Below are 13,537 nucleotides of genomic sequence, written 5' to 3' on the forward strand. Positions count from 1 at the left end.
AAGTAAAGGCTCATTGGATGGAAGACCTTCCATGGGACATAATCTTGTAATAGCAAAATCCAGGCAGAAGATGGGGGATGGGGGCAGGATGGTCTGTATTCAGGATGGTGGTTAAGGTCCTGGGCTAGGAGAAAGGAGGTTTAAGTCCAGTTGTCAGTGTTGCCACAGATTTCTTGCATATCCCTTGTCACACCATGGTTTCTCTGCAACTCAGTTTTCCATCTGTAGAATAGGGAAGAAAATATATTCCTTTTCTCCCATCCTAAATCTGGTTTTCCCTTTTTAGATTGTAAACTCTTTGGGACAGTAACTGTCTCTTAGTCTGTGTGCCTAACAAAATGAGGTCCTAATCCTGGCTGGGGCCTCTAGGTGCTACTTTAATATAAATAAATGAGATGAAGAAACTTCAGCATCTCAGTGTCTTACAACCAAGAATCAGAAGAAATTAAACAACTAGGTCAAACAGCCAGTCAGAATGCAAATTAACCACTGAGAGTTAACCAAGAACAAACACAGTAATTTATTAAAATAAGTGTTTGGAGGGTCTGATGGGTAATGAACATCTCCAACCCAAAGAAAGTATAACATGAAACCCCCACTTTTGAATACTGATGTGAGGTTAAAAATAAATATCTATCAGTCATGCTTGGGAAAAGAAGTAAACCATCATCATTCCCTGGCCATTCAGATGAAGAATACATGAGAAAGAAAAAACATTCATTTTTAATATATTAGTGAGGACAAAATCATGACAGACCAAATGAAGTCTGATATTGCTCCCCATTGGTTGGGCCACAGATTGAAGTTCAGATTACATTACAAATTATCAACACTTGGGTTGAAAATGCAAACTCCTGTTGGCAATAACACTATTTGCTGGCAGCTCTGGACATTATATTCCACCATTTGTAAGCTTTTCATGGGCTAATTCAGCATTATATTATTCTTCTGTTTTGTTCCTTTCCTTCTCGTCTACTTCAGCTTGTTAGAACGTTGAAGCCCCTCAGAACTACATTCTGTCATAATGCTTGAACAATTCCCATCAGGGGCTGGATTTGCCCACAAAATGATAATGAACAATAATGCTCTTTGGATTGCTATTGTTAGTATTTCAATTGCAAAATGCCCTACACCAGACTGTTTGGAGCTTGTCTTTCTTTAACAAGCTTTTAATGAGTAGACAGCTGTGCCTGCAAGGGCTAGGCGGGGGGGAGATACCAGCAAAAGGAGGACACTCAGGCCTAAGAATAGTAAACTATGCTTTATTGAAGGAAGGAAGAACTTAAGCTCCAATCTGCACGGGGAGTCCCTAGGATGCGCAGAGGGGCTGCAGGGGACTCTGGCCATTCGGGACAGCTGACCAGGCAGGACTCCGCAGGGGGGTGGGGGGAGGAGTCCTCTGTGGCACTATAATCTCTGTGCTTATCTTGGGGTTACATGGGGTCACAGCTGGCTACATTCTTATATGTACGATTTATGCTTATTACATAAACGGACTTGTTTACAGGCAAAAATATGCTGAGCTATGCTACAGTATCTTTTGGCAGGGTCTGTCGGACAAAGTTCATTGAAACTGCCTGCATCCTCCACTTACCTCCAGTCACATACTCAGTCCACCACTTAGCTCCTTGCCAATCTTCCGCAACCTTGCCCCTACAACAGCTTAGACTATCAGGCTGTGCAGGAAGGAGTCAGAGAGAAAACAGGCACCTAGAGCCTCTCATTGCTGCCTGTAAGTCATCAGGAATAATGTATCCGTTACATTTCCCTAAGCAAAAAGACTATACAAGGTGAGAGCTACTGTCAGCATAAGCCTCCCTAATATAAGGAGGACTGGAGTGGGCCTCTGTTTCAGCTAGCAGTGCACTGCAAAGCTGCCCAGAGATCCTGCTGGGACAGCCCCCCTCCCTACCAGCCCACAGTACTTAAAAGTACAGCATACTCAGGGCACAGCATACAGATCACAAACAATATTTACAGCCTTCATTGTCCTTCTGAGCAAATAGAACCAGAATGTCATCCTACAGTCTTAATTCTCAACAAGGCTTCTCACCTGAGTGCATTAATATATATTTCTCTTTATTATTGTAATCACATACATTCATCATTGTATTATTTAGTCTTCAAAGATTATTGGAAGTGTGTGAAAGACACATAAAAAGGGAAGGGGAGAAGGAAAGCGAGACAACGAGAATATTAGATTCCTCGGTCTTCATTCAACACTAAAAATATTGTATACAATTTAGATTCCCAATGCTCTCGGTTGATGTGGTCTAGGACAATTTTTACTCTATGCAATATGAGAGATGTTTGCAGTTAGTGTATTGGTCTGGAATGTATGAGCTGACTATTAGCAACTATGCTATTATTACTACAAATGTGTATGATGTTGGTATGTAATTTTCACTTACAGGCTATGTGATTCTGGTTCTCTGAAAACCCCACCTTGCAGGATTTCTACTCCTGGGTTTTACCTCCTTTGGGGCAGATCCCACAGGAGGAGTTCCTGGCAGTATAACTAGAACAGTTCTGTTACACAAGAGAAGGCAGGTGTCATGCACTGCTCTCAGGCATGCCCCCTTGCAGATGCCTTATACACAGCACCCACTCAGGTTTTTTCAATCAATTACCCAGGCCAGATTAGTTAAAAACCTATATTCCATCTGTGGTTCTGGTTTAACAATTAACTCACTTCTTGGTTGCTCAGGTTCACACCCACTCTGGGCCCATATTAGAGCCCCAATAGGTTTTCTTGCCACAGTTCAGGAGGTCCCAGCCCTCCTCCTGCAACTGGATTGTACATCAAACAGTCACTCTTTTAAAACAGGAGACTCCCAGCTCTCCTCCGCAGAGTTACTAGTACTTTAAACCAGGAGTGGGCAAACTTTTTGGCCCGAAGACCACATCTGGGAATAGAAATTATGATAGGGCAGCACTTATAACAGACATAAGATACCAGAGTAGTGGAAGAATTAAAAGAGAAATGACCTCCCAGATTCCACAGGCTGTATGCAGTGCTTAGGAGTCTAGAAAGGCTAGAAGGATTTTGGGGAGGTAATACACAGCAGTGGAGGTCAGTCATGTCAGGACATATGCTTTCTGTTTCATTTTCTGCTACAGACATTGTGAGAGACCTTGGGCAGGTCACATAACCTCTCTGTGCCTCAGTTTCACCGTCACCTGCCCAAGGTCAGATTCGCTTAGATTTTAAGACTAGTAAGAACCACTGTGATGATCTAGTCTGACTTCCTATATAACAGAGGCCTTAGGATTTAATTAATTCCTGCTTCAAGTCCAATAGCTGAAGTTGAACTGGAGTATATCTGTAAGAAAAAACATCCAGTCTTTATTTAAAGATTTCCAGTGATAGAGAATCCATCCCAACGCTGGGTAAATTGTTTCAATAGTTAATTACCCTCATTGTTAAAAATTTGCACCTTATTTCTAATCTAGCCACCTACCAACCATTGGATCTTGTTATACATTTGTCTGCTGGAGTGAAGAGCCCCCTCTTTTATCTAATTTTGTCTCCCATGTACGTTGTTAGACTGTAATCAAGTCACTCCTTAACACCATTCCTGTGAGGGAGGTAATTCTCTCATGCTTTCAGATCGTCAAACAGAAGGTAGTAGGGAAGTGCAAAATATTCTAACCCTTACATTCCTTGAAGGAGAAAAACAGGGGCACAATTTTTATTTCAAAAAGCACAAGCTCCACAGATATCTGCACACTTATATTTGCACATGTAAATTTTACAGCTAGTGCACTTATGAGTGCAAATATTGTGTATGAAATGATGCATGCATATTTGAATGCAGTTTGAAGTCTCTCAACATTTTAGCCTCATCTTCAATATTTCTCCTCTTCCCATACCTTTGGACAGTATTTTTTCCATGGCATAGAACACATTCATTTCCTCAGACATATGCCATAAAGCTAAGCATTGACGTCCACAGCAAATGGATGGTGCCATCTGTCTGCACTGTGAAAATGTACAGTTTGACTTCTGAATAGAATATGTAACAGAAAGTGCCTGATTTCCAGGGAACTCATGGTGTGGTACAAAGAACTTCCAATACTTCGTCAGATACTTAGTTTACTCTGATAGCTACTCAAATTATCTTTACACTAGAACCTAGGCTTTTATGGCTTGCATTATGTATGAGAATCCAGATAGGCTCACAGCTTTAATTATTCCACACAAGAGACAAAACCAGTCATTAAGAATTCAGTGTATCATTTACATGATAATACAAATCCCTTTCTTCCAGTGAGTTTTTGGATAACAATGACAACGCTCTGCTGTCTGACTCCTCAGCATCTTAAATTAAATCTTCACTGGTGCACTCATATTAGTTGCAACAATTATGAAAATGAGTGTTGTCACATGAACTTTTGACTGGGATCCATTTCAGTGTCATTCTGCGTCTCTCACTGCATCTAGAATATCATGGTTTCAAAGCTCAAGGTGCTTAGTAAAGGTCATTCACTTGCCTTCGGTATGCCTCGTGTATCAGCTTCTAGCTTCACTGCAAGGGGAATCTTCCTTAGGCATACAAGGTCTGCAGGGCTAAAAGGAGTAAAAAGCATTAAAAGAATTGTTTGTCCATAAAGCAAACAAACACACAAGCAGTAGATGTGCTGAGCAAGGAGACAGTTTTGTATAGTCAATTGGCTGACTGTCACATCAGTTTAATAAAACTGTTTAAAATTTATGATTTGTACTAGAGTAAAGGGAGTCGCCCGATAATCACACCTATTGTGCTAGATGTTGCATAGGCAAGTGCCAAAGAAAACAGATCCTAGCCCAGCGAGTTTACAATCTAGATATCAAAACAGGATGCAACAAATGGGCAAGATAGATAAATGAGATGGGATGGGTGGGAGGATGAAGTAACAGAATGAGCAATGTTGAACAAAGAGCTGAAGTCACAACTCCATGCTTTAGCAGTATTAGGGTAGTACCTAAAGGTTCCAGACAGGATCAGCTCCCCTCCCACCCCCATACAGTACATCTTTAAACTGTGCAAATACAGGGGAAGATGTAGAATCAAGAAGAAAATAGGGAAACAGCATCAAAGGCAGCAGAAAGTTCAAGTTTCAGAGTAACAGCCATGTTAGTCTGTATTCGCAAAAAGAAAAGGAGTACTTGTGGCACCTTAGAGACTAACCAATTTATTTGAGCATGAGCTTTCGTGAGCTACAGCTCACTTCATCGGATGCATACCGTGGAAATTGCAGCAGATATTATATACACACAGAGATCATGAAACAATATCTCCTCCCACCCCACTGTCCTGCTGGTAATAGCTTATCTAAAGTGATCATCAAGTTGGGCCATTTCCAGCACAAATCCAGGTTTTCTCACCCTCCACCCCCCTACACACAAACTCACTCTCCTGCTGGTAATAGCCCATCCAAAGTGACAACTCTCTTCACAATGTGCATGATAATCAAGGTGGGCCATTTCCTGCACAAATCCAGGTTCTCTCACTCCCTCACCCCCCTCCAAAAACCACACACACAAACTCACTCTCCTGCTGGTAAAAGCTCATCCAAAGTGACCACTCTCCCTGCAATGTGCATGATAATCAAGGTGGGCCATTTCCAGCACAAATCCAGGTTTTCTCACCCCCCCACCCCCATACACACACAAACTCACTCTCCTGCTGGTAATAGCTCATCCAAAGTGACCACTCTCCCTACAATGTGCATGGTAATCAAGGTGGGCCATGTCCAGCACAAATCCAGGCTCTCTCACCCCCCCCCCCCCGGGGACACACACACACACACTCACTCACTCTCCTGCTGGCAATAGCTCATCCAAACTGACCACTCTCCAAGTTTAAATCCAAGTTTAACCAGAACGTCGGGGGGGGGGTAGGAAAAAACAAGGTTCAAGGAGAATGATAGGGAAGAGGATGCAAGACTTAGCCAGAAAAAAGTCCTAGAAATCATGGTGAGCCCGGTTTTGATGGCGTAAAAAATTAATACCGGAAGGGATCCAGGCAAGAATTAGCTGGAGGGAAATCAAGGTAGCTATTGTTTTTAACCAGTTCAAAGAATTGAGAGGGGAAGAAGGAGATGGGACAGTAGTTAGAGGCAGGTGGGTGTTAGGACATAAACATGTTTGAACATTCATTGGAAGAAGCCAGAAGAAAAGGATGAGGCAAAATGAGGGAGTGAAAGAGGGAGGAAGAGATAGCAGCAGCTAGGCAGGGAAAGTCTCAGGGGAATTGTCAAATATTCACATTTAGAGTGTGTTTTTCCATCTAGCACACAGCAAGTTGGCCACACTGCAGGCCACAGATTAAATGTAGCCCTTGGAATTCTATTATCTTTAATATGGGGGTGCATCCCATTGGGATCACTGCTCCTAGGACACAATGCTCCTTCCTGAGCCAATCCAAGGCCATAACCTGTTTTAACCAAGACAGAGTACAACATACTTGTCCAGCGCTCTTTCATAGGGTGCACTTCCATGTTACAGATAATGGCAGTTACAACTGTTAGTTTAATGCATGTTAGACTCCGCCCTTAACTCCTGGCAAGTTGCTAATATGACCTTAGCTGAGCAAAGTTTGGATGCCTCTGATCTGATGGAATCATTCTGACAAGATGACTCACGTAATGACAATCTCTCAAATTATTTTGTTTGTTTTTACAGAATTAAAGATACAGAAACCTCAGATACATCCCTCAGTAACAAAGTACCATCAAGGCAAACTAGCTAAACATTCCTTCATACATAAAAATAAATACACTCTAGTATCTTCAGTTAAATTGCTTTGCCAATAATCAGGAAGCTCATGAAAAAGACCATAATAAAAAAAGTCCACATGAAGAATCTGTCCATCACTTTTGCTACCTTTTTCCACTCAATTCCTTTCGCGCGGTTTGCTTTGTGGTCTCTGACGCAATTAGCAATATACTCAATATTCTTTATCAGTACTTTATAACAGGAGCAGCAGTTAACAGCATCCTTAGCATTTTCACATTGAATTCCATTACTGTTATTTAAATGTCCATTTAGCTTCTTCTTTAGATCACTGTCATTGTTTCTGTTCCTGGAAAGTTGACTGGTCACCCCCGCGTGTCTGTCTTGCTTTTTCTGATACTTAAAATCCTTTCTTAATTTATGTTCTTGTGCTTTCACTCTTTGTGGACTTGTACAATTTTCACCCACATCATAAACAAAAAAGATCTTTGACATGTAGTCCAAAATAACCACTCTGGCCCATTGTGGAACAGGTTGGGCTTCTGCTCCACAGTGATGGATATTCATTATAATGATGGTCAGTGCAGTGGATGCTGTAATCATTGTCATAGTTGCTATGTAATATTTGCCTGTAATGTAAAAAAATATGGAAATGTATATTAAAAGTATTATTCAAGTTAAAATCACCTCTTCAGAAAGGAACAAAAATCTTACAACATAAAGTGAAATGTGAGAAGCTATGGTCAGAATTCTGGAATCATCCTAATGCTCTGTAGTTATGGTTGCATTGGAATTTGCCACTTAAAATAGCATTTAAGTCCATTCAAACAAATAAAATCTCCCACTGATCATGACCCATATTATACCATTTCAAAAGAATAACCACATAATTATCAAGGTAAATATTCACACTCTCTAATGCCCCAATTTCAAAAGCAACCATGTGAAAGTCTTTTTAAAAAATGTTCACAGTGAATTTCACATATTTTTAGGATCCCTACAAAATTTGTATCAACATTTACACACTTCACATTTGTTACACCACTTTTTTTTCCAAATTCATAAATTAATTTGGAAAAAAGCCCACCCATCATGTAAGTGATTATATGAAATTATCATAACTGTTGATTTTCAACAAAGAAGCAGTGAAGATCACATTTTTCATCTCTGGGTTTCCAGATGCATGAGGGGCTGGGAATGTCTGCAGCTTGGCAAAACCAATGGGGGAAAAGGGGAGTCTGGAAGCTGAGCTGTGCAGGAGAAGAAGGCATATACACGCTTCTTTACGTTTTCCCCAACAGATCAGCTAGGGCTCACCAAAGAAAGGAGTTAGGAGGAGTCCTAGTTCTGCATGGCAGAACAAGCTGTGCTGTAGGTGTGCTCAGATTCTATAGAACCTAACAGGTTCTCAAACCAGGCCACCTAGGAACCAGTTGTTATATGAGAGCTACACCCTGGGATAGTGGGCTGCATGGTTCATGGGAAGCTAGGAACCTGCACCATAAGGAAAGTCTTCTGCAGCATACCTGCTCTGGATTGTATTAAAAGGGTTCTCCCGCTCCCAGACAAGCCACAGAATATCCATCAAGTGGGCCAGAGAAGACACTAGCGCTTCCCCCACCGTCTCCTCCTGTATAATTGAGCTGCTCCTCAGCTCCCACATCTGACCTCTTCTCCTGTGAATTGTCCCCAAATCCTCACATAACCTCTGTCCTTAGCTCAAATCCCCGACAGCCAGACCCTGCTCCTTGGAGTCGGGGCTGCTTGTGGGATTTAAGCCAGGATCAGAGTCTGGAATGGAACTGAGCCAGTAGATTTCCTTCTATGGCCCTGAGGGGAGAGAAAGTGCCACCCCACCCAACATGCCCTGACCTCTCCAATCCCCTAGCCATAGCAAAGGTGCTGTTCCACAGCTCAGCTGTGCAGAAACAGTCATAGGGAGCACTAATGCTTGTCTGGCTTTTCTACTTGACAGAGTTGCTATGATTTGCCGCCCCATGTCTTGTGGTCATCTCTGGTGAGCTATAGCAGGTCTAACCGGTGCAGAAGGCAGGGAAGACTTAGTGCTCACCCCTTCTCCATCACAACTCTGCATTCCCTGCAGCTCTCCCTCTTCCCATCCAACAAGTCACGTGATCCTCACCCCCACAAACTCCCTGTTGCTTCCAACACACAACCCACAATGCTCTCATCCAATGTCTCAAGACAGCAGACTTCAACCAAATGAATCACTACACCAGTACCCGGAGCACCCTGTGGTCTCTCAGCCAATTACTGACCCATTACAGCTTGTGAACCTATGAAGATGACATCCTGAAGTGTCTGACCTCACCCTCAATTTTCCTTCATTAACACTGCAGCCCAGGTTTTAGCACATCCATGTTTTATTATTAGTTTATCCCCATGCAGCAAAAAATAATCTTGTCATAGAACTTCACTATATTTGTACAAGTACCATACACATTTGAAGTATTGCACAAGGATTTAGAAACTTTGCATCACAATATTTATCTTTCCAGATTCCATTAATGATGTACAATCTCCCTGACATTATACAACCACTATTTATAAGCCATGATAAAAATCTGAAATACCCACCTATCAAGGGCACATTTTCAGAAGGAGGCATGCTTTCTGCAACCATTAGCTGAAATACAGTTAGAGCAAGCAGAACTGTAACGCCAAGCGACACTTTTTCCCCAGAATCTGCAGGAAGGTAGAATCCCAGTGGGGCCAGGAAAGAGATCAAAACACAAGGGAGCAGCAGGTTAAATATATAGAAGGAAGACCTCCTTTTCAAGATCAGTGTGAATGTAATATCTGGATACGGCTCAGAGCAGCAGCCATAAGTGATTACATTCTTAACAGCTGGCATCCCATGAATCTCCCACTCCACATCTTCTATAAAGTCAGATAGATCTCCACTGTCCAAAGCATTTATTATGTCTACCTGATTACCATTGTAGGTCCAGGAACCAAAGGTAAGGTTACACTGCTGGTCATCAAAGGGAAAATAAGAAACATCCACCACACATGAGCTCTTTGTTATAGCTGGTGCATCCCAAGTAATTTTTCCATCATATCTCAATACTACATTTGTGTTCACTGGTTCTGAAAAGTCATCATCAGCCCTAAAAAGACAAAATGATAAAAAAAAATTAGAACACAAAATAAATCAGAAAATAAAGTTATTAAGCACACCTCTGAATTCACATCATTTACTGAATATGTACTGGCTGTTACGTATGGCCACTATAATGACTATTATTGGACAGACTCAGCTGTGTGTCAAAGATCCAATACTGCTAACATATAACTGAAATTCTCCTTAGCTCAAGCAGTAAGAGTCTCTGCTTTTTGCAGCAGGGGATTTGAGTGTTATTCCTGATGCAACTGTAAAGTTCAGCGTGCAGCACTAACAACAAACTTGAAATCCTAGATGACCATGGATTTGTTACAGTATTTAGGCTGTCACAAATTAACATTAAGAAGAAAGATGGCCTTGTTGTTAAGGCAGAGTCAGATCAGAGTCCATAGGTCTCCCAGACCTAGGCCTGGTTCTGCTGCTTCCCCAGCAAAGCTGCCTTAGAACTATCCCATGTGAGGAACCCCTGAGCCCTTTACATCATGTGCAACACAAAGATGTGTCTTTTGGTCTCATGGAGTGTAAACATTTGGGGCTACATTTTACCTTATTAAAACATTCCCTGCCATGCCAAAAGCCTAAATACGGGACCACTGTGCTAGTAAAACTGATTGTTCTAGTTTACTATCGGTCATAACAACAAATAAACTAGCTCAGATAATGGTAAATAAATGTTTGAAAATTAGATTAATTCACAACACAGGTAAAGATATTTTTTTCCAAAGTTTTTATTTTCTCTTGTGGTGCCCCTTTCTAGTGGGTGATATTGTGAACCCATGCTCTTTAATGTAAATGCTTGAGCAAACAATTTTAAACAGATTTTGAAAGATAGTTTCTCCTTATAAAACATTCAACTTCTTTTCTAAAGAAGCAACAAAGGGTACTTTTTCCACGTAATGAGTCAATCATCTGGAAGCTCCCCAGTACTTAATTTGTAATGAAAGAGGTGTTGGGGCTCAAGCAATTTTTTTACTTTCATAACTGAGGCGGCAAACCCAGAGGCGCTGGGACTAAGAACTGCCAGGGCTAAGAACTGCCAGGGCTAAGAACTGCCAGGGCTAAGTCCTGGCAAGCCCTGACACAAATTAAACACTGAAGCTCCATTGGCACAGCCCCACAGAGCGGGTGAAAGGGCACCAACTATGTTGTTACCTATTGTATCTTGATTCCTAATTCAGCTGTAACTGAAGTGTAGACAGGACTACAGACATATGCTCAAAATTAATCTCTTATGGACAGAGAAAGGTTTTGAAGTGACCTCGAAACCACTGCTCCACAATTTCACGTAAGTCACATTTGCTCAGTATAGTCTCTTAATAAGCAGTAAAAATAAACTTAAGTGAAACCATACATACTTTGTGCAGAGACCAGACTGTAGTAGTAGGACTCAAGGCCCCTTTCACAGCATCATATTAACACAGAAATTGCGATACCAGATGAGACCACTGGTCTGTCTAGTCCAATATCTTATGGCCAGATCCAGTCACTCCAAAGGAAGGTGCAATAAACTGGAAGTGGATGGTTATGGGTTAACTCACCCATAGGAAAATTTCTTCATATATATTCATTTATAAAAGAAAAATATTAAATCTAACTATGTGGTTGTGCTAAGAAACTGCCCCTCAATTGTACTTACTTGTTATACAGGACAATGTCTGGTCTCCATACCAGGTTGCTAGGAATCCTGATAGAATCCAACCCATCATATTCATCTTTGTCCCACTTGAGATATGCATCATACCAACTTTGTCGAATCCATAAATACGCAGTCAAAATTTGGTTTCTTTCATCCTGTAAGGAGTTACTCTATACATAAACATTTCTAATCTATGACTCAACAAAGACACACTTTGTTTCAGGGGGAGTTCATTTTATAAACATAATGTGTTTCTTCTAAGACTTACTGTACGGTAAGAAGTCTATAATGTCAGTTCAGAGGAACCAACTATGACAATTCCCACTGATTTCTCTGAAAGGTGTGCTGGCTCAGACCTTAGTTTGGTAGTACACCTGTTAATGTTTACATTATTTTAAAATACCCGTAATTAAAAAACCATATGAGGAATTTTCTTCACTCTTTGCAGACACATTCTGCTTTGCAGACAAATTCTCCTTTGCCTTCAAAGTGAATCTGACAATTTTCGAACCAAACCAGTTTTCCAAGCAAAAGCTATTGGGGGAGGGGGGCTAAACTAGGACTTTTTATTGGAAGCTGGATACAGCATGAACTGTGAAGAACTACTACTTCTGCAAAACAACAGGCATAAAGAAAAATAAGATACCCAATTTTTTTTTTTTTTTGCTTCAGTGCAAAGGGACAAAACAAACGCTTTGATGCTGAAAAAATCAGTATCTAATTGTTATTACAAAAGAAGTCTAACATCTTAACCAGTCAGGTCATAACGGTGCAAATGGATGAGTACATATTAGGAACAGAAACCTATGAAGAAACATTATTAAATGTATCACTTTATGCAGGAAAATGCAAATTGTCCTCACATCTCCAAGTGAGGCATGAAGTTTTAAATTCTGAAACCCACGCTGTTCTAAGAGTTTCCAAATTGTAGGTGTGGAAGTTTGCACATTTCTAGAACACGGAACTGTCTTGTTACTCACCATATCTTTAATTTGGGACAGCGTGATCTGAAGGGTGACATTCAGTGCTTTATCTGTGTCTTCCACTGGTCTCAGAGCATTTGAATAGTCTCCAAACAGTTCACTGAATAGCATTTGAGCATATTTTCCTTGTGCAGACTCCACACCTACATCAAATAGTATATCAAATATATCACATTAAGTAGTGTGCATGCTATCCCCAAGGCTCCAAATAGCATTTTGTTACTGTTAGAATACATACTGCCATCCAGCTGGTAATATACACATACTGTACTATATCATATTTAATATAGAACACATGTAGCAAATCTGATGAGACCCATGCAGAATAGGTCATTATGTTGTAGTAACTAAATGGATATTATAACATTAATGTTTTACACCCATTTTATATAACACTCTGCAATAATATAGCCCTTTTCATCCATAGATACGACAGTCCTTTTCACAAGAGGACAAATATCATTATCCCTATTTTATTGATGGTGGAAAATAAGGCCCAGAGAGAATAAGGCCCAGATTTTTATAGGAATTCAGGCATAGGCATTGCAATGTGAGCACAGCTAATTGATTTAGGACAGGGGTGGGAAAACTTTTTGGCCCAAGGGCCACATCGGGAAATAGAAATTGTACGGTGGGCCATGAATGCTTACAAAACTGGGGCTGGTGGTGAGGAGTCTGGGGTGTAGGAGGGTGCTCTGGGCTGGGACTGAGGGGTTCAGAGGGCAGGAGGGGGATCAGGACTGGGGCAGGGGTGCGGGAAGGGGTGTAGGTTCCAGCAGGAGGTGCAGGCTCTGGGGTGGGGCTGGGAATGAGAGGGTTGGGGTACAGGAGTGGGCTCTGGGCTAGGATTGAGGGGTATGGAGAGTGGGAGGGTGATCAGGGCTGGGGTAGGGGCTTGGGGTGTGGGGAGAGGCTCAGGCGCTTACCTCAAGTGCCTCCCGGAAGCAGTGGCATGTCCCTTCTGTGGCTCCTATGCAGAGGCATGGCTATGCAACTCTGCATGCTGCCCCGTCCGCATGCACCGCCCCTGCAGCTCCCATTGGAGCAGGTAGGAG

General features: G+C 41.6%; 1 protein-coding gene across 4 annotated transcripts in view; it reads right to left on the minus strand.

The window, feature by feature from the left end:
- Positions 1 to 4,079: 4,079 nt before the first annotated feature.
- The window catches only part of CHRNA9 (cholinergic receptor nicotinic alpha 9 subunit), a 41,136-nt gene continuing 31,678 nt past the window's right edge, over positions 4,080 to 13,537 (minus strand). For 2 of the 4 annotated variants that reach the window (XM_073342215.1, XM_073342216.1), the window contains exons 3-6: positions 12,480 to 12,625; positions 11,500 to 11,654; positions 9,317 to 9,849; positions 4,080 to 7,347 (exon numbers count right to left, since the gene is read on the minus strand). In XM_073342215.1, the coding sequence (XP_073198316.1) occupies positions 6,779 to 7,347; positions 9,317 to 9,849; positions 11,500 to 11,654; positions 12,480 to 12,593 (1,371 nt within the window). In that variant the 5' untranslated portion in view covers positions 12,594 to 12,625 and the 3' untranslated portion in view covers positions 4,080 to 6,778. Of the gene's footprint in view, positions 7,348 to 9,316; positions 9,850 to 11,499; positions 11,655 to 12,479; positions 12,626 to 13,537 lie in introns of those variants that run through there. The other 2 variants (XM_073342217.1, XM_073342218.1) reach the window with 2 other exon arrangements.

The sequence above is a fragment of the Lepidochelys kempii genome, chromosome 4, assembly GCF_965140265.1.
Source record: "Lepidochelys kempii isolate rLepKem1 chromosome 4, rLepKem1.hap2, whole genome shotgun sequence".
In the NCBI taxonomy this organism is placed as follows: Eukaryota; Metazoa; Chordata; order Testudines; family Cheloniidae; genus Lepidochelys; species Lepidochelys kempii.